At 37.4% G+C, this 19,362-nt stretch overlaps 1 protein-coding gene across 2 annotated transcripts in view; it reads right to left on the bottom strand.

The window, feature by feature from the left end:
• Nucleotides 1-19,362, bottom strand: part of Frmd3 (FERM domain containing 3) — a 200,270-nt gene that overhangs the window by 123,554 nt on the left and 57,354 nt on the right. For both annotated transcript variants that reach the window (XM_048452970.3, XM_087904922.1), the window contains exon 2: nucleotides 1,400-1,504. In XM_048452970.3, coding sequence (XP_048308927.2) covers nucleotides 1,400-1,504 — 105 coding nt within the window. The remainder of the gene's footprint in view (nucleotides 1-1,399; nucleotides 1,505-19,362) is intronic.

The following is a 19,362-nucleotide window of genomic DNA, read 5'->3' on the forward strand; positions in this document are numbered from 1 at the left end:
GAGAGCTGTGTTTAGACTATCTATGTTTAGAATTACGAACTGCAATGCAGATTGTTCTCTTCATCCATATGAAGTCACCAATTTATGGGTTTTTTTTTTTTACTAATTTTAATTTGAAATCTATTTTTTCAGGTACCAGAACAGCAGCTAATTTTTCCTTTCTAGTCCCATTTCCTTGATATATATTTTTCATCCTTCTATATGAAATTTGGGATTAGTTTTGATAGTGATTTACGTTTATTGGAAACAAGTAAATTAATCGTGTTTTTGAATTAAAATATAATTGCATCACTTCTAGTCACTTTCATGCTTCCTTCCCCCTCAGTTCCAATCAAACCAATAGCATTTTCTTTTATTATTTACATACATACATACACACACACACACACAGAGACATATGCACACAGACATACACACAGAGAGACACACACACACACACACACACAGACACAGACATACACACACACAGAGACACAGACAGAGACACGCAGACACACACAGAGAAACACACACAACAGACCACACAGACACACACACAGACACAGACACACACACATTCAATCCCCACACTATTTCAATGCCTTCTGCTGCTATGTGTCATCTCCAACTTTTGACAGTCAAGCTTCATAACGGCATTTCAATTATATTTTAATAAATAAAGCTTGCCTGGGCATCGGGAGGGTAAAACAGCCACAATGGGTTACCTCACAGCCAGGCAGTGGTGATACACACCTAATCCCAGTAGCCACACTAGAGCTCACTGTTCATGCAAAGCCACTGTATGCAAAGGGAAGCCCTCTGTGGATTCCAGTGACGGACATAAAGCCATGTGTTGCTGATGGGAAACATGCAAACTTCCCTTGCCTGCTTCTATATAGAGATTCACCATCTTACTCAGAAGTCTCTCCCAAGTAATGTGAAATGAATTCTTTTTCCAAAAGTACTTTTCCAAATGGTGTTTACTATGTTGGATAAACATCACCTATATCAGACTCCAAACATTTCCATCTCTCCATAAGGAAACCCTTTCCCTACTAAGTCCATCCCTCCCTTCTGCCAGTAAGTTCTTACATCTCTGTGTGTGTGCAGGGGAGGGGGGTGGTGTAGCTCTCCATAACTAGATTATTTGCAACTACTCTGAGGAGGTTTGCAGAGCCTAAACTCGAAGAGCAGAGGAGCATTTCTATTTCTTTCGTGAGAGACCAGCTTCCCGAAAGGCCTTTCCTTTCCTTCGTCCTTCCAGTCAGGTAGTCTTCCAGTCACACCAGCCATTTTATTTCCCATGCCAATAATTCATGGAAACAAAGGTACCAGAAGGGTTTTGGAAAAGATGCCACAGAGCCTGACATTCTGGGCCTCCCCTTAACTCCACAGTTTGAAGATCAAGATTGGCTCTTACCCTTTGCTTCTCTGGGTCCACATAGCGAATTCCGAAGTAGTCCTTCTCCAGCAAGCTGTAGTAGTTGCAGATGTGCTCAATAAGAAACTGCCCTTTGGTCTCCCTCTGCAAAAGAAGTGCATTTAAATTACAGCCAGAGCCCGCAAGCACATCACATTCCATTCCCAACAGGCCTTACTTACCCAACTAGTTCTGTGTTTAGAACAATGGATTTGGTTACTTTAGACACTACCATAAGGGTTTCCAATGTTTTTTAATTACAACCTCAGCACAAAATAGATTTTACTAGGTGGGCAGATCAGCAATTTTCTGGTTGTGACCAAGTGAGTGACAAGAAGCAGTTGATAACAGGAAAGTCTTTTTTTTATTCGTGGTTGAACGGGATAAATTAGAGCAGAAAAGGCATCACAATGAACTCATGACTGCTTGTTCATGTCCAGGCAGATCGGGAAATAGAAAGGTGAAAGAAAATACAGTTAGAAAAAGCAAAAACAAATAAAATCCAAAAACCAAAACCAACAAAAACACAACCACCTCAGACTCCAATCACAGAAGACCACTTCCTCCAGGGAAGCCCCAAATCCTAAAATCCTAAAGGGTTCAAAAACTCTTCAAATAGTGCCTTCTTCTGGGAAGAAAATGCTAAAATACATTGGCCTGCAGGGGACATTTGACATTCAAACCACAAGAATCACACACACACACACACACACACACACACACACACACACACACACACTTTAAATCACAAGAAAACCCAAAGGTGGAATCGATGGGACACATAACAATATCTTCCACTGGTACAAAGAGCTCTTGTGTGTCCTGTTCCATTCTATTACAGGTCATTTAATTTTCTTTGCAATATTCATAACTGAGAAAACATTTGACAACCAATACCGTGTGGGAATCCACAATTTACAATTAATGGTGGCCCTGACTTCTTGCTCTGAATCGTTTTTGTAAATCACTCTTTCAGTTTCCTGAGAAAGCTGAGCAACAAAATAATCCAGTGACTTGTCTAATATTATACAACTTTTATGACTCAAGGTAGGATCTCAGTCAAGGAACGTGGATGTGGAATGTGGATGGATTTCTGCATAACTGTAGTGTCTTCCTGGAATATTCTGAGAACACTGAGAGACTTGAAGTGCAGTGAAAGGTATTAGCATATTCTGACTCCCCCAGAATTGTTGTGAAATTCAGTTTCTTCAGTTCGAGAACCATGATAAATCAAAAGAACAGCATACTTTAATAATATTGCTGACAAGGGACTGGAGAGACGGCTTAGTGATAAAGATTGTCTGTTGCTCTTGCAAAGAACTTAGAGTTGCTACACAGTAGCTCACTACTATCTGTAACTCCAGTTCCAGGCAATCCATTGCCCTCCTCTTGTGTTTTTTGGCAGCAGACACACAGACAGACAGACAAAACACACATTATCATACATATACAATAAATAAATCTTCTTATTTTAGTTGCCGATAGATATATGGACTACTTCAGGGTACGTTTTGACCTATAAATAGAAATTTTGAAATTTGAGAGATTAAGGGTCATTGTTCCAAGATATTAAAACCAATTTTAGGCAGAATGTAGTGACACATGCTGTCTTAGTTACTGTTCTATTGCTATGCAGTGACACAATGACCAAGGCAACTCACAGTAGAAAGCTTGCTTACAGAGGGTGAGTACATGACCACCATGGATGAGAGCAAAACAGCAAGCAAGCATGGGAGCAGTAACTAAAAGTTTACATCTAAACTGAGAGAGAGAGAGAGAGAGAGAGAGAGAGAGAGAGAGAGAGAGAGAGAGAGAGAGAGAGATTTGGCATGGTTTCATGGTGGATTTCTGAAACCTCAAAACCTACCTAGGGTCACAAGTGTGGGAGAGCCAGCCCTGTCCTCACCAGCTGCAGCACTTGAGAAAGTAGTCTCTGCTTCAGGTCTGGCTAACAAACTAGAACTGACCCTGTTGTCAAGGATGTACGTGAACCAGCAGTGAGGATATAAGAGCAACAGAGAAGGATAGTCCTCCCCGTCATTGCTCTCTGATGGCATTGGTGAGAGAAAGATGTTTTTCCCTCCCTATTCTACCCCTGGCTACCTGTGGCATGCAAGAGACCTGACCTCAGGGTCACTAGAGCGTGAAAACTTGCCCTGCCCTAAAACAACCACAGCACACAGAAGGGCCCTATGCTACACCTGGACAGCACACTAGAGCGGACCCTGTAGCTGGAGTAGCAGGTACCTTAGCTCTGAGGGCAGGAGAGCAGGAGAGCTGACCCTGCCTCAATCCCCCACCCCCACCGCCTTGCCTTCCCCCAACAGCAATAGGGAAAGAGGGCCTTTCATCTTGTCTGAGAAAGACAGTAGAACTGGCCCTAGAGATTGAGTAAGGGGGACCCGGGTCTGAGGGCCCCAGAGAAGAACTGGCTCTGCTCCTTGCTGTAGGCTACATTGTGTGAGTTAGCTAAGGCAGTGATGGAGAATTCATTCAGGCAGTGATGATGAGGGAAACCTAGGGAGCTGACCAATGCAGATACCACCCGGGCCCAGAACCAGGGCTATGAGTTTGTCCACCCCAACAGCTACTGAATCAATGAACTGCGAGCATGTGAAGGGGAGGAACCTACAGATCCAAACAGCAGGATCTCCATGACACAGGACAACAACAGGATGTCCAAAAAGAGCCTCAGTGAGTTTCTATTATCCATGGTGTAGCAGAAACCAGAGGCCTGGAGCCAGAGCAATGACCCTTCGCAATAAACACTTACAAATTAAGTTAAATAAACTAAAGGGTAAACTGTGTGTCTCAGCAGGCCATACTACAGTTTCCACTACAAGATTCTTCTTCTTCTTCTCCTTCCCCTTCTTTTCCTTGGTTTGGTTTTGCTTTTGGTTTTTGTTTTAAATTTGGTTTTGTTTTTGGGGGGATGCGAGGGACATGGAGAAAGGTGGGATAAGAATGTGTGATCCACAAAGAATCAATAAAAGTAAAAGAAAATAATATATAAGACTTTTAGTAATAGTGATGCTATATCCAAAGCAAATAATACTTTTTACCAATAAGGAAAATTTACTGTGAATTTCTTGTTTAATTAAAAATACTAAATGAAATATATATATATATATATTAATAATTTAAAACATATTCTAAAAGAATTTATATCCAACAAAGAGAACTTAAGAAAATGCAGAAAGAAATAGTTTAGGCTGAAGAGAGGAATGAGTATTGCCAAGAAACTGTGTAAAGAAATACAAATCCATAATGACCAAAATACAAATTACCACAGAGAATATAAACAACACAATAACCACAATGAACACATATATTTTAACAGCATTAAATATTAACAGTCTTAGTTCTTCAATAAAAAGTTATAGATTGGCTAAATGGATCAACAAATTTCTTCTCTGTATTTCCTGTATAAAAAGCATCTTAGCCTTAAAAATAAGAACCTCTTTGTAGGTAAAAAAAAATCTGGTTCTAATCAACAGGAACCAGAAATCAAGAAGCAATCACTATCCCAATTGATAATTGAGAAAAAGACTTCAAACAAAATTAATCAGAATAGATAAAGAAAGCCATGTTATTCTAACAAAGAAAACACCTAATGAAGGTGACATTACTTTCCCAGATATATATGCACTAAACCCTAGTGTACCCAGTTTTATAAAACATGAAATACTGGATTTAAAGACACAGATTAACATTAACTATTAATAGTAGGTGATTTCACTACCCAACTTTCTCCAAAAGACAAGTCATCTAGATGAAGTTAAACATAGAAACCTTAGAATTAAATTATACCTTACATCAAATGGACTCAAAATAAAGCTACCGAATCTGCCATTCAAATACATGGAAGCTACTCTAAAACAGACTACACAATGGGTTATGAAATAAATCTTTAAAAATTAAAAAAGATCCAAATAACTCTGCATACTGACTGATTATAAGGTAATACAGCTTAAAGCTCACAGCAAACAAGTACTTAGTAAACACACAGCTTCATGAGAGGAAATACCTCAGTGCTGAATGATGAAGGCTCCAAAGATGAAATCAAGAATGAAATAAAAATTTTCCTGGAACTAAATGAAAATAAAGATACAACACAACAAAATCCCTCAGAACACAGTAAAAACAGTCCTAAGAAGGATGTTTTTATCCCTTAGTGTCTATATTAAAAAGAAAAATCAGAAAGAACACAAATAAGTAACTTAGTGATTTATTTCAAGAATTTGGAATGGCAAAAGCAAAAAAATTGAATAAAATTGACTACTTAAATAATAAAAATTGAGTAGAAATTAATGAAATAGGGACAGAGAAAAGGAAGAAATAATGAATATAAGAGCTATTTTTTTGAGATCAACACACCCTTGGATGAACTAGCTAAAAGAAAGAGAAGACCCAAATTATCAGGATCAAAAGTGTACAGGCTAACATACAAAAGACAAAACAGAAGTTAAGAATATTATAATGAGATACTTTATAAACCTGTACTCTATTAAGCTATAAAATAATGTAAAATAATAAAAAACATTAATTTCCCAATTCAGTCAAACCACCATATTTAAACCAAAAGTCCATAATTATAACTACTGGGGATATTGAAACAGCAATTCAAATCCATCCAGTTAAAAAACAAGGCTAGGGTCGTAGAGTTTCACAGAAGAATTCTACCTGACTTTCAAAGAAGATCTACAGCCGATCCTATAGGGAAGGGAAGGGAAGAAAGAAGGGGAAGGGGCATTCCCAAAAATCTTTGAAGCCAGTATCACTATAATACAAAAAACAGATAAAGAGACAACTCATATGAAACTATAGACCAATATCTCTGATGAACACAGATTATTCAATAAGTGTTTCCACACCATATTTTATTCATGTCTATATAGACATGAATAAAAAATGACTTACTGTAACCAGTTGGCTTTATTCCTGAAGTTCAGGAATGGGTTGTCATGAATATATCAATAAACTATATAAATGGATCTAAAGAGACGCAGGGGAAAGCCTTTGAGAGAATCCAATATGCTATTATGGCAAAAATCCTTGAGAAAGGACTAGAGTTAACATACCTCAACACAATAAAGGCAATATATATAAAATCAATAGCCCAAATCAACATAAATGGAGGGAAACAAAGCAATCACACTGAAATCAGGAAGTGATTTAATGATACTTTGAATAGTATAAGCTTGATCCAGAAATATTAATATTGCAGGTTCTTTTCACCTGAGACTTTGATCTCCAAACCTTCACATGGGAATACATATTCTGGGGTAACTACAGTAACCAGGAAAGTAAAAATAGACCACTGTTAAGAGAGAAGATAGGGGAGCAATAAAAGGGAATAGCAGCTTACAAGTGGTCTGATGGGGGAAATGAGGGAAATGCAGTGGAAGGGCTCTGTGAAAAAGGTGATAGATATATACAGAAAAGGGTGAGAGGAGGGCTGCAAAAACACTAATAATTTCTGAAAAAATTCATAAGCTGTAATATCAATTACTACCTAAAATACATATAATACACAGAAATTAGTTTTTAAATGTACTTAAATAGTTTAAATGAAGTTTTCCTTTCTGAGCTTTCAATGTTCCCCCAAGAACATATACAGTTTAAATGAAGTTTTACCATCTGAGTTTTCAGTGCTCTCCCAAGAACAATAGATCATCTAACAAACACCCCATCACTAGGCTTCAGAAGTCCATATCAATATAGGCTACTGCTATAGTCACGAGAATTGGAAGTGAAGTTCCTACTGTTGAAGACATCATATACTTATGAAGATACTGATAGTGGACCTGACCTGAACGTCTCTTCCCTGAGGACTACATTTCATGGTACCAAAAGGTGCAAGATTTCAAATAAGGGAAGTTAGCAACCTACCCTACTGGTGTAGGATGGTCTTCTTTCTATATGTTGCTTTCATTGGTTAAATAAAGAGACTGCCTTGGCCTTTGGATAGGACATCAACTTAGATAGGCAGAGTAGACAGAACAGAATGCTGGGAGGAAGAAGGCAGAGACAGAGAGAGCCGCCATGGATCAAGCTGCCAGGTTAGACATGCTAAATCTTTCCCGGTAAGCCATGAGCTCGTGGTGACATACAGATTATTAGATTTGGGTTAAAGCAAGATGTGAGAGTTAGCCAATAAGAGGCTAGAAATAATGGGCCAGGCAGTGTTTAAATGAATATAGTATCCATGTAATTATTTCGGGTAAAGCTAGCCGGGAGCTGGGCAGCAGGAAGCGGCCCATTGCTTTTTTTTTTTTTTTAAACAGATTGGCTGCCTAACATGATTAACTAACTCCACATAAAACCTAAGAGGGCTTAAAAAGGAATTCTATATACAAATGTAGAGTTTAACACAGCTTTTTCTGCTTGCTAGGGCATGCTGTAGAGAGATTTCCTGATTCAGCAAAAGCAACAGAAAAAAAGTTGTGCCATTTTAAAACATGGCTTCCTGGGCCCTGCTGCCAGTGCAAACTCCAGCTATGGTGCATTTGTGGGCCTGGGTGTTTGTGTGTCCACTCAGGATTGGGAGTAAAGTATCTTAGACCATGCCAATGGCTCAGTGCTCCCCGCCTGCACCTGGGCAGATGGCAGAATCAGGCTTGGGCAGGCGGAAGAACATGGCAGATTTCTGTTGCCATACAGAGAGATGTTTCCAGGCTATGCAGTGCTCTGCATGGCAGATTTGGCTGTAACTTGGATGAAAAGAGTTTCTGTGCTGCATGCTCAGTTTCAGAGTTAAACTGCTGAGTGTGGCTCCGACCTGGGGGCCCCAGAGCTAGCAGAAATGGTACATTCACCATTTTGAAATTGGAGAGAGGTGAAAACAACATCCAGAGCAACCTGCCGCTCTGTAGCTCAGAGGTGCAACTGATTCAGAGTCACAAGCGGCTTCGCCATGTTGGACTGGGCAGGGCAAACCCACAATACCTGTTTTTGACCTAGGAATGTCACAACTTAGATTCTTAAGCGCTTAGTGATTTAAAAGCACAAAGCAAAAGTGTTTCTGGACAGTAAACAATTACAGACAATGCAATAGTACAGATTCAGACAAAAAAGACTTCAAATGGGTCACAGTGTTAGATAGACATATGTAGGCTTGGGAAAGAGAAGAAAAAGAATATAGAGAATAAAGTTAATGCCTTAAAAAAAGGGTAAAGTCTTTAAAGAGACAGAGTACAGATAGTTATAGATGAAACGAAATAAAGAAAAGTAAGCCATGTAAAAATGAAAAATTCACAGAGAGTTTGGACTCTGTATATTATTGTGTTTTCTTTGAATTTTTTGACTGTGAGGGAGCTAAATACAGAAAGATATTTCATTGTGTGGTCTGTTAAGCTGAACCAGTATATATGTTCTAAAGGTATCATGACTTACAAATTTGGGTGTAGGGATATGGTGCATTGAAAAAGAGGTTCTACTTTTGTTTTCACAGAGAATGAGACCCTGTGGATTGCTTCTATCCCAATATGGTATGATAGACCACACCCTCCTGAAAGATCACAATGAACACCTTCAGAAAATTACTTCACTCAACTGCCGACTGAGATGAACCTAGACAGGTTATACCATGAATGACCTAAATAACAGTGCCCCCATTCAGCAGGAAGCAGTTTGGAGAGAAATAACTGTGCCCATATTCCCAAATATTGCTTATAAATGTTCTTCCACATTTAAAGGGGGATATGATATAGATATGAATAATTTGCATTGGTATGGATTTTAAGGTCAATTTTGTTATATGTATATGTATTTCTCTTCATTAAGGTATTGTGATTGTGTAGCTCATTTAAAAATGTAATATATAATTAGAAATATAGGTTAATGGATAAACATCGATAATAGTCAAGCTTGTAGTCATGTTAGACTTTCTAGATATATAGAGATATATTTCAGTTAGATAGGCATTCTTCTTCTCTTTCAAAGACTACAGAATTTGGCATTTAAAATGTTTTAATAACTTAGGATTTTTCATGACAATGAGACACATCTGCTCTTGGCAGCACCAGCTATGTCAAGAGGAAGATGGGTATTGAAGAGGTTCCTTATGGAGTTGGTTAGTTATCTGGGCAAGAAACTACTCTTGTCTGGACTGTCACATAAACTGGACATAAAGAACCCACAGAGAGAGGACTGCTGAACTTGCCTCAAGGTGAGATGTTCCTTTGGGGTTCCTAATTCATGAAAAAGTCTGCGAGATATTCTGCAGGACATAGAAAAAAGTGACTGAACTGTCTTTGAAATTTTCTGCTTCAAGGAAAAGTTGGCTGGATACTATGGGCCTAAAGGGCGAAGATGGATGCCCCAACGGTACAGAAAAACTTTGGGTGACTGTCCAGACAGTGAGATGTCTCTGTCATTTCTAGAGTTTTGGAAGTTGCTTATGATGCACTTCCTGTTTACTTAGGTAATATTATATTTTTCTGGAGTCTTTGATGGAGTTGAAGAATAGATGGTTACAGTTTTCCTTAGTTATGATAAAAGATAAAATAGATATAAATATTGTGACTGTAATTTTTGCTTGATAACTGTTTTGTTATATGTAATTTTATTATGTTAATGAAAACCTTTCTTTTTTGTTTAAACAGAAAAAGGGGAAATGGTGTAGGAGGGTCTATTTTTCTATGTGTTGCTTTCATTGGTTAAATAAAGAGACTGCTGTGGCCTTTTGATAGGACAACAGCTTAGATAGGCAGAGTAGACAGAACAGAATGCTGGGAGAAAGGAGGCAGAGTGAGAGAGCCACCATGGAGCCAGCCACCAGGTCAGACATGGTGAATCTTTCCCGGTAAGCCACGAGCTCGTGGTGACATACAGATTATTAGATATGGGTTAAAGCAAGATGTGAGAGTTAGCCAATAAGAGACTAGAACTAATGGGCCAAACTGTTTAAATGAATACGGTTCTAGCCAGGAGCAGCCTGTCGCTCCTTTTACAACACCCTATTTCATAGCAAAGAGCAGTATGGCACAATAACCCTAAGAGAGCTGTAATGTCATGCATACATTGGTAATAACCAACAGCTCTCTGATTGGACTCAGGGCCACCTCTACAAGGAGAAACTATGCCTGGTACTGGAATCCTCACAACTACCAAGGGCTAGTGAAGCCATTGATTTTGCAGAACATACAATTGCCACTATACTAAACTGCCATCTGTGAAACTTCTAACTACATTCTGAATAGCTGTCCTTATACCCATAGAAAAATATAGTGTACACACCTCATCAATGAAACTTTTCTTTGCTGTAGAAAGAGACTATTGCATAAAACTACAACTAATCTAAATTCAGAGTTACAGAGCTCATCTACAACACAACTCCTGCACACAAGTATCAGAGATCACTGTGGAAGCTGTGGTAGAAATATAGTAAGAGCCAAAGGAACAGGGTGTTTGTTGTTTTAGGATCTACACTAACATTACAGCATAATTATGACCTGAATGAAGATATCACCAATAGATAACGTGAATGTCTTAAAGATTAGGAGGCCTCAACTCTACAGAAAGACTTCAGGCAACAAAGGAATTCTGAGAACAGGAGAAGTAGTCTTCTCCAGAGAAAAGCATATGAATTTTATTCAATACCAAATGGTCAGTTCTAAAAACAAATACATACAAAGGCCATTTAATAAATTGAGTGATAGTTGCATCTATGTATTTAGGAATACAGATAGATAGACAGACAGAGACATAAATATATAGATAGATACAAGGAAGATGATGATAGATGGATAGATCATAGATATATAATAGGTAGATCAATGACAGATGATAGATGGACAATAGATAGATAGATAGATAGAAGATAGATAGATAGATAGATAGATAGATAGATAGATAGATAGATAGATAACAATAGTTAAGGAAAAAATGCCATGAATTTGAAAGGCTGTACAGGAAGACTTGGAGGGAGAAAGGGCAAAAGGAATATTATGCAACTGTATTATAAACTCAAAAACTTAAAAAAAATAGTCTCAAAGAAGGGGACCATTTTGTTTTATGCTCTACAGAATAGATAGTGCTTTAACAAAGCACTATTACTAGCTGCTGAGCAAGTTGTGATTAATAAGCCAACCCTTGACCTGAGTATACTAAAAATATCGTTGGGTATGTTAGATTGTGCTATGGTCTGAAGCCTCTATTGTTTTCCGGAAACCAAGTTCCAGTTATTTCTATGATCCGTTGAGGCAAACTTCCTATGAAATTGAAGATAAATTATCAATATAAATTTCATCATAAAATTTGGTAATTGTTTTCTAAATCTGCTCATTGAAATGACAACTTGTGCCTCAGGATAGCAGAACTCAATGTCCAAAATATTCTAAAATTTTTTGAGTTTAAAGAAGTTGAACTTGATCTACTAACTGAACATAATAGAAGCTCATCATTCAAGATTGATTGTAAGCTCTCTGCAAGTGACTCTAGAATAAGCAGCAGCATCTTATCACGCGTGAGATGAATTTTGAAAAGCTATGTGGGTCAAGGATTCTTCACACGGAATCAAAAAGTCCTGCTTTTGCATAACACACTTGGATGCCTTTTTTTTCTCCTAAGGGAAGAGTCTGGTTTGTTGATATCTCCAATTTCTAAATTTCTGTTTATAGGTCATGTTCTATCCCTAAAGTGTTTTATGAATTTTTCAGCAACTTAAAAAAACCTCTTAGACTATTTTTAGTGAATGACCAGATTACCAGTATATAGCCCTCACCAACACCTCCTTAAGATTATTCAAGATCCTTGAAATAAAATAAGTACTGCAAACACCGTAATGACTAGAATGTGTAAATGTAAAGGTTGTAGGGATAATTAATTTGTATAAAAGCAGATTAGGACAACTGGAATGAAGTTCCCTAAAGGATTTGATATTAGTATATATTGTAACAAACTAATATAAATATAAGTAAGTATTCACTGTTAAAAAACTTTAGGCAATTTCTTTTCTGGAGGTTTTCCATAGACTATGTTGTAATATGAACTGTTTGTTAGAGTCTTTAATTAGATTAGTGCAGAAATTAATTTTCAATGTGTTTTCTATTGGGATTGTTTCGGAGCAGATGGGCAAAACCAACATAGAACCCATTCCAGAGAGCGTTTAGTCTGATCAAAAGTGGTACTATATATGGTTCCATGTGGGGACTTCTTTAATTTAGAGGTCTCAAAATGTGAGTGGATTAGGTGCTTTCTCCACATTCTCTACCTTTTTGGCGAGACAACTGGATTCCTTTTAGCGGTGCAAGGGTGGGAAACAGCAGGTCCATGGAAACCCATGTAGGTACAGCTACTCTGTGGCCTACAATGTGGGATGGGACATCTTACCTGTCTTAGAACTGCTGTCAGTGAACTAGCTCTTTTTTCTAGCAGACCACAATACACCAGCTGAATTCCTTAGGAAGTCATTTTGAGAGGAGAAATATCTTTAGTGTCTCTGAATTTCTATTACCTAGTCTTATAGGTAAGTAATTTCCTATTTCATGGGAGTTTTAAAGATGATTGTTAGGCATGGTGGGCATACCTGCAATCCCAGTGGTTGAGAGGCAGAGGCTTAGACAGGAGAATTGCAAGATCTATGCCAGCCTGGGCTACATAGTGAAACATAAGAACTATATCACTTCTGTCTAGAAAACATTATATACAAAGACTGATTCAAAAAGTGAATAATAACAAATTTAAAGATCGACAACAAGAAGATGTTTGTCAGTAAATGAAAACTACAATCAAGTGTGGTGGCAAATGCCAATAATCCTAGGACTCAGGAGTCTGAAGCATGTAGATTATAAATTTAAAGCCAGCTTGGCCTACACATTGAGCTTCTGTCTTTAAACAAAAGAAATAAGCAACTATATTATAATATAATAGGGATACATTTTACTTATGATGCCATGGTCCTTGTCTGAAGGCTGTCACATGGACTACTAGAGTAAGCAGGATTTTCCTATTAAATGCAGATTGAAAATAGAACTTGTTATTCTCTCATGAGATGGGTTTTATTTATTTATGCCTCAAAGAACCTGATTTTTATAAACACAGACTAGGTTACTTTTGAAAATTTTCTTACCATCTTACCACTTCAAAGAAGGCATTAAAAAACAGAACAAACCACTGCATTCAAACCTTATTTCTACTCCTTCCCAGCTGAATGACCTACAGCAAATCATGAAATCTTTAGGCTGAGTTTTACCTAGAAAATGGGGAGCAATTATAATAATTTCCATGTCTACACTTACCAGGTTATTTTAAGGCTCATTTGCATATTTATTAAGCACCTGTCATGTACTGGCTAGCAATTACAGAAAAACAGTGAAGAAGTTGAAAGGGATTTGGAATTGTGAACCATCTTAGAAATGGCAAAGTACAGTGATAAGTTATTATTACTAACATTAAGGATAAACTTAAATATAATTTATTATTTAAAATGTCATGGGTCATTTTGATGATTAAAATATGTTGCTTAGAGTAGTAGTTGCTTCCTAGAATAGGTCCTTATAAGGGAGGGGAAGTAACAAGGAAATGGTTCAATTCTTTCCACAAGAGTCAGTTGCCAATAATGTATTTAATTACCTGGATCAGTGGCAAAGCTAAAACAATATAGTTGAGATTTTAAAAAATGCAAAGAAATAAGTGGCCTATAACAGAAGTGACTTTTTCCCATGAAAAATTATAAAAACCTTAATCTTCAATTCCTAAATTTCTAATCTAGGAGATTTTCCCCTCTTAATGTTGGTTAAGTCTAAAAAGGGACACCACTCAAACAGTGTGATTCTAAACCAAAGCTGAGTTTGAAATAGTACCTTCTGGAATGAAGGTAAAAACATAATAATAGCAAATATTGTTTAGTTAATTAAATACTTAGAGTATACTATGAACTGTTTTTGCAGATTATGCCTTTAATCTCCTAACAAACTACTGATTTAGTGAATATTTTTCCCATGGTAGCTATTAGAATTTGGACAGGTATAGGAAGGGACACTTGGTTACAAAACAGACTATAATATCTATCAAAGATTGGACTTGTGATTTCAGAAAATACTAAGTACATTATATATAGTAAAGTCATTGGATGACTGTCCAGTAGCCTAATACTCCCATGTCTTTCCTAATAGCATGCCAGACTGTGTAATTATGTGCATGAATATAGATATACAAACCCACATGAAAGTTTAGAGGAACTAGGACCCACCCCTGTCTCCAGGGACCAGGCTGGATTGATCTAAAGGTAATCCATTTTATCCTGTATGGCTAGATCTACATACAACATAGCATAAGAAGCAATTTAATAGGGGTTTTAGAATAATTTCTGTCTATTTTTTCTGAAAGAATTTTAAGAAATAAGCAAGGTAATAAGCAAGGGCATGCAACAAATAACTGTTGTGACAATTTGAAATCAAGTTGGCTAAAATCTAACATCCAGAGAAATGAAGAATTGTCTTAAGATTATTAAACTATTAGCATGAATGTAAAGAAATGTCCATGATGTCCACTTATGTACAAATTTGCTTTCTTGTTTGCTATACTCAAATTTTTCACATAGGGCAAACGATGAACCAATGACTCAGGTCAAGTACAAGTTTTTAGCTGCCAATAATATGGGTATAACACACAGGTATAGGTGAAAACAGGACCAGCTGAATTTTTCAACTGTTTTATTATTCTATTTTGTCAACAATGCACCTTCACAGCTTGGAGCTGGAAACACTATAACCCGGATGCTGGATGCTTTTGGAAAGACTGGAGTTCGGCATCCTATGATGTGCTACATTCACACAGATTTTTTTGTTTTTCATGTCCCTAATTTATTTGTCCTAAACAGAATTCACATTTATAATCCTAGGCTGTAGGAATAATTTTTTTCTGAGAAATACTGTTTAAATCTTACCTTTAGAATTCAAACTTTCACCTACCCTACAATGGGTGAAATTTACGACTATGTACTCATTCTGTTTTCATTCTATGCATTCAACTTGTTCAGAATTAATTGATCATTTAAAGGATAGCTATGAAATTAGTCTTACTAGGATTTGGATTCCTGATGTAATTAACTCTTTTAAGTTAAACTGGATGCTTGGATTTGAGCTTATACCCATGCTCCCTATTTTTCCTATGTGGCTCATTCATGCTCCTGACTCAGAAAAACTTATGTATTAAGATGACTAGATGCAAGACCATTCACCAGGAGCAGTGAGGTGTTGAAGGCAATACCTCACAAAAAGTATTGAGAACAAAATATGGGTTGAGAACAAAACATGGGTATATATGAGTGGCATGTGATTGTGGCTTTGTGCACTTTTCTAGGTCAACATGGTCAGAAAAGCAATTTTTTTCTTTGTGAGACTCTTGTAAATATAAAATAAAAGGTCATCATTGCTTTTTTTCCTACTGTATTTGCTATATTATCTTCAATAAACAAAGAGGGGAGCTTCTGTTCAAGAGATCAGAACATTTGAGAACAACACATAAGCTGGCCACAGTGGCCCGTCACATGCCCGTGAACTCAGAGGATAGGCACCATGGCGTGGGCAGTCTGCTATGGGAGCAGTGTTGGAGCAGTTGTGTATTCTTAATACACCAATAGCAGAGTTCTGACAGGAAGAAAAAGACCTTGTTTCCAGAAAGTAGTGGATGAAGAAAAAGGGTGCTGGGTAATTTTGTGGAGTATTTTTGAGCAATGAAAGTAACTGGAAGAAAGAATGAAAACTAAAGCAAAACTAACTTTAAACCCCAAACAAAACTAAACAACAGCAGCAACACAACCTGAATAGCAAAAAATAAAATAAAATAAAAAAATAATAAAAAAACCTCAGCAGATTTGGCAATAAATTTAGTCACATTCAGAATTTTCCTGCCTTCTTTGGTGGCTTGTGTTCTTTCAGACACTGTTTAACATAAACTGACCTTCACATGAAAAAAAACTTTGTCATTGTCTTTAAGTCCAAGATACCAACTTTCAGAAGAGCAGCATTTAACTTAGAGTAGCAGCACTGGAGGTGGAGGGAGGGTTGACATCAGAACTGTGTCTTGGCTTGTAAGAGATTATGTCATCTTCCTTTCTGAGTCCTGCAATGCCTGTCAACGCTTGTTATCTATACAGACTTTCCTCCCACCTACAAAACCTGGGGGAGAACCTGGTGCTGCCCCTTCTTATTTGTAGGGAGCATGCATGTGTGTATAAACTGCAATGCAATAATTCTTACAGAGGTATTCTTCAAAATGTGGTTGTGGTTTTGGTGTTGGTGATCTTTGACTGGTTTCGTTTTCATATTCCACCTTTGAATTGGGAGCAAGGATTGGGAAGTCCTTCATAGGAAGTGGTCATTTCTGCAAGGTATAGAGCAGGAGGCAGGGAAAGAGTGGACTGATCGCAGAGGAGGCACTGAACTATTTTATATGTTCTAGAAAGCCTGAAGAGGCAATCAGTTAACAACACTATGGATTTGCTTTCTTATGCATAGCGCAGACTGCTCTGCATTAGCCTTAACGTTACCTTTTTAGCATAATTACATAGTGAAGTATGTATGGGAAAAGAATGTAATAGAACTTCTGGAAAAGAAAATAAATCGCCAGTATTCAGTGAAACATAATTTGGTACTGGAATTCATCTGCATGGAGTAACAACATTTCCATTCAAAGCAAAAAATATGAACCAAAAAACCAGCTCTTTTTCATTCCAAAAAATATGCCATGCTAAAAATCTCTGCTGGCTCTGGTCCTACCTTTTTCCAAAGATTCTATGTGGAGTAAGGATGATATACATTTTAAAAACCATTTTTATTTATCCCCAAGCCCCAATCTCCAAATTCCTCTATGAACCCATGAAGAGGACAGCTTTCAGATGTGAGTGAACAACACCAACTCTAAAGAGCAAGCAAGCAAACCTATAGATATCACATTTCTGGTCGGGGATGGTCCTTGGCCAGCATCAATCCTGGTTTATTGCTGTGTGTCTGGGGCACTTAGAAGCCTTACAAAAGGCTGGTAATTTTCCAGGTCAGTGTTTGGCAGAGGCAGGAAGTAATGGAACTTTAAGATCAGAGGTATTCTCACTTTACTTAATCTCTTGTTTCTCCTAATTCTTGGATGAAAACTAAGTGATGGCTTCTAGGTAATACGATACCTTGAAGTCTTGTTTCCAAGTCCTAAGAATGTCATCAGAGGCCATGTTGATGTCTGTGATCAGTTCAGAAGCCACCTTGATGCCCATGGTCCTTCCCCACTGCTGTCAGAGGCCATGTTGATATTCGTGGTCCATGTTGCTGCTGGAAGCCATGTTGAAGCCCATGATGTATGATGCTGCCATTAGTATGGCAAGGCAGCTTTTTTTGCCAATGGTGTTGATGACTACATACTCATAATTGAGAATGAGAGACATTGAAGACTTCTGTGACAACCCCGCTCCCGAAAAGAAGCAGTCCAGACAGGAAGCTATTGAAAAGAGTCCTTAAAACTGTTTTAAAGATACTGAACCATAACTCTTCACAGTTGATATTTCTTTGGGGGGGGGCTCCCTTTTCTTTAAGGGGCTGGCCACTAGGAGTTTGGCCAGGTTTTATTGAATATATGGGCAGCACAAATTGTAGTGGATTGTTTTATTTTTATTTTTATTTTTATTTTTTTATTTTCCATGGAGTGGGTGAGGGCAGGCCATGAGGGCTGGAGGTGGATCTGGAAGGCATGGGAGAATGCAGAATGAATATGACTGGGATGTATTGAAAAAAAATACCAAATAATTAATATAAATATTATGTTGGACAGAAAAAGAATCTTGAGATTTATTTTTACAGTGGTTTGAATGAATATTGTGTATATGTTACCTCAACAGAGCAAACTATGCCCTTCATGATAAAAAAAGGAATATATCATACTGATAACTCAATGATTTCTGCTTTATCCTTAAACTCAAAAATATGAATGAACTCACAGATATCTAGGAACAGACTGTCATCTCTCACTGGTATCACTCTCAACATTTATCTTTATCACTTACAAGTCTTTATTCTCTATGTCTATATGTCTATATACCATATGGTGTAAATATAATATAAAACAAATGTGAAAGACACATTTTTGCAAGATGATTCTTTATATCTATATTTTGTACACGTTGAATATCTACCTACGAATTCCTTCTTAAGAGTGAACCCCAGTGAACACTGAAGGGCTCTCTACAGATCCAAACATTGCAAACATGGTGCTGGCAGTTCTTGCTGTCTCCCTTCCTAAACCATTAGATTACATCCCTAAGGCTACCACCAAGGTCTCTTCCTTTATTTGGTCATGTTCTTATGCCTGACTAAACCCCAAAGTCTAGCTCTCAAAACACCAAGTCTAGATTTCCAATTTCATTATCTGGATACCCTGGTTAACATGTTCAATCAGGACTTTATCTGGATACCCTGACTAACATGTTCAATCAGGACTTGCCAATTTATCCTAGCACAAGCTTCCTCTTTTCTTCTTCAATAAATCACTCCTGCAGAGACCCTACCACCATGTCTTCGAGGGTAAACAAATCTTCTTTGTGTTGAGAATTTGATGCCTAGTGTTTTCTGTGCCAACTCTGAGGCCCCTTCAAACATCCTCATGAAAGAGAAATTTTAATTTCCAATCAAAATACTCTGGGGCATATATCAACTGAAGATTTATTAGCTCAGACCTATAAGAACACAGAAATTTCACAAACTCAGAGACATACATAAATATGCCACATACTGCAAACACTCAGTCATCATGATCTTCAAGATAACATTGATAATGAACATTGAGTTGAGACAACTATATTTCTAAAACAGAAGCTTCACATATTTAATTTTTTGATGAATGGCTTTTTGGAAACCATCTGGTTCAAAACAAGGGGCGCACAAAGCCAACTACTGAACTAAACCCTTCCTGCATTTGATTCACTGACACAAACTCAGTTAATATCAGGCAAAAGAAGCCAAAGTGCTTTGTGT

The sequence above is a fragment of the Myodes glareolus genome, chromosome 3 (genome assembly GCF_982192425.1).
Source record: "Myodes glareolus chromosome 3, mMyoGla1.1, whole genome shotgun sequence".
Taxonomy (NCBI): Eukaryota; Metazoa; Chordata; class Mammalia; order Rodentia; family Cricetidae; genus Myodes; species Myodes glareolus.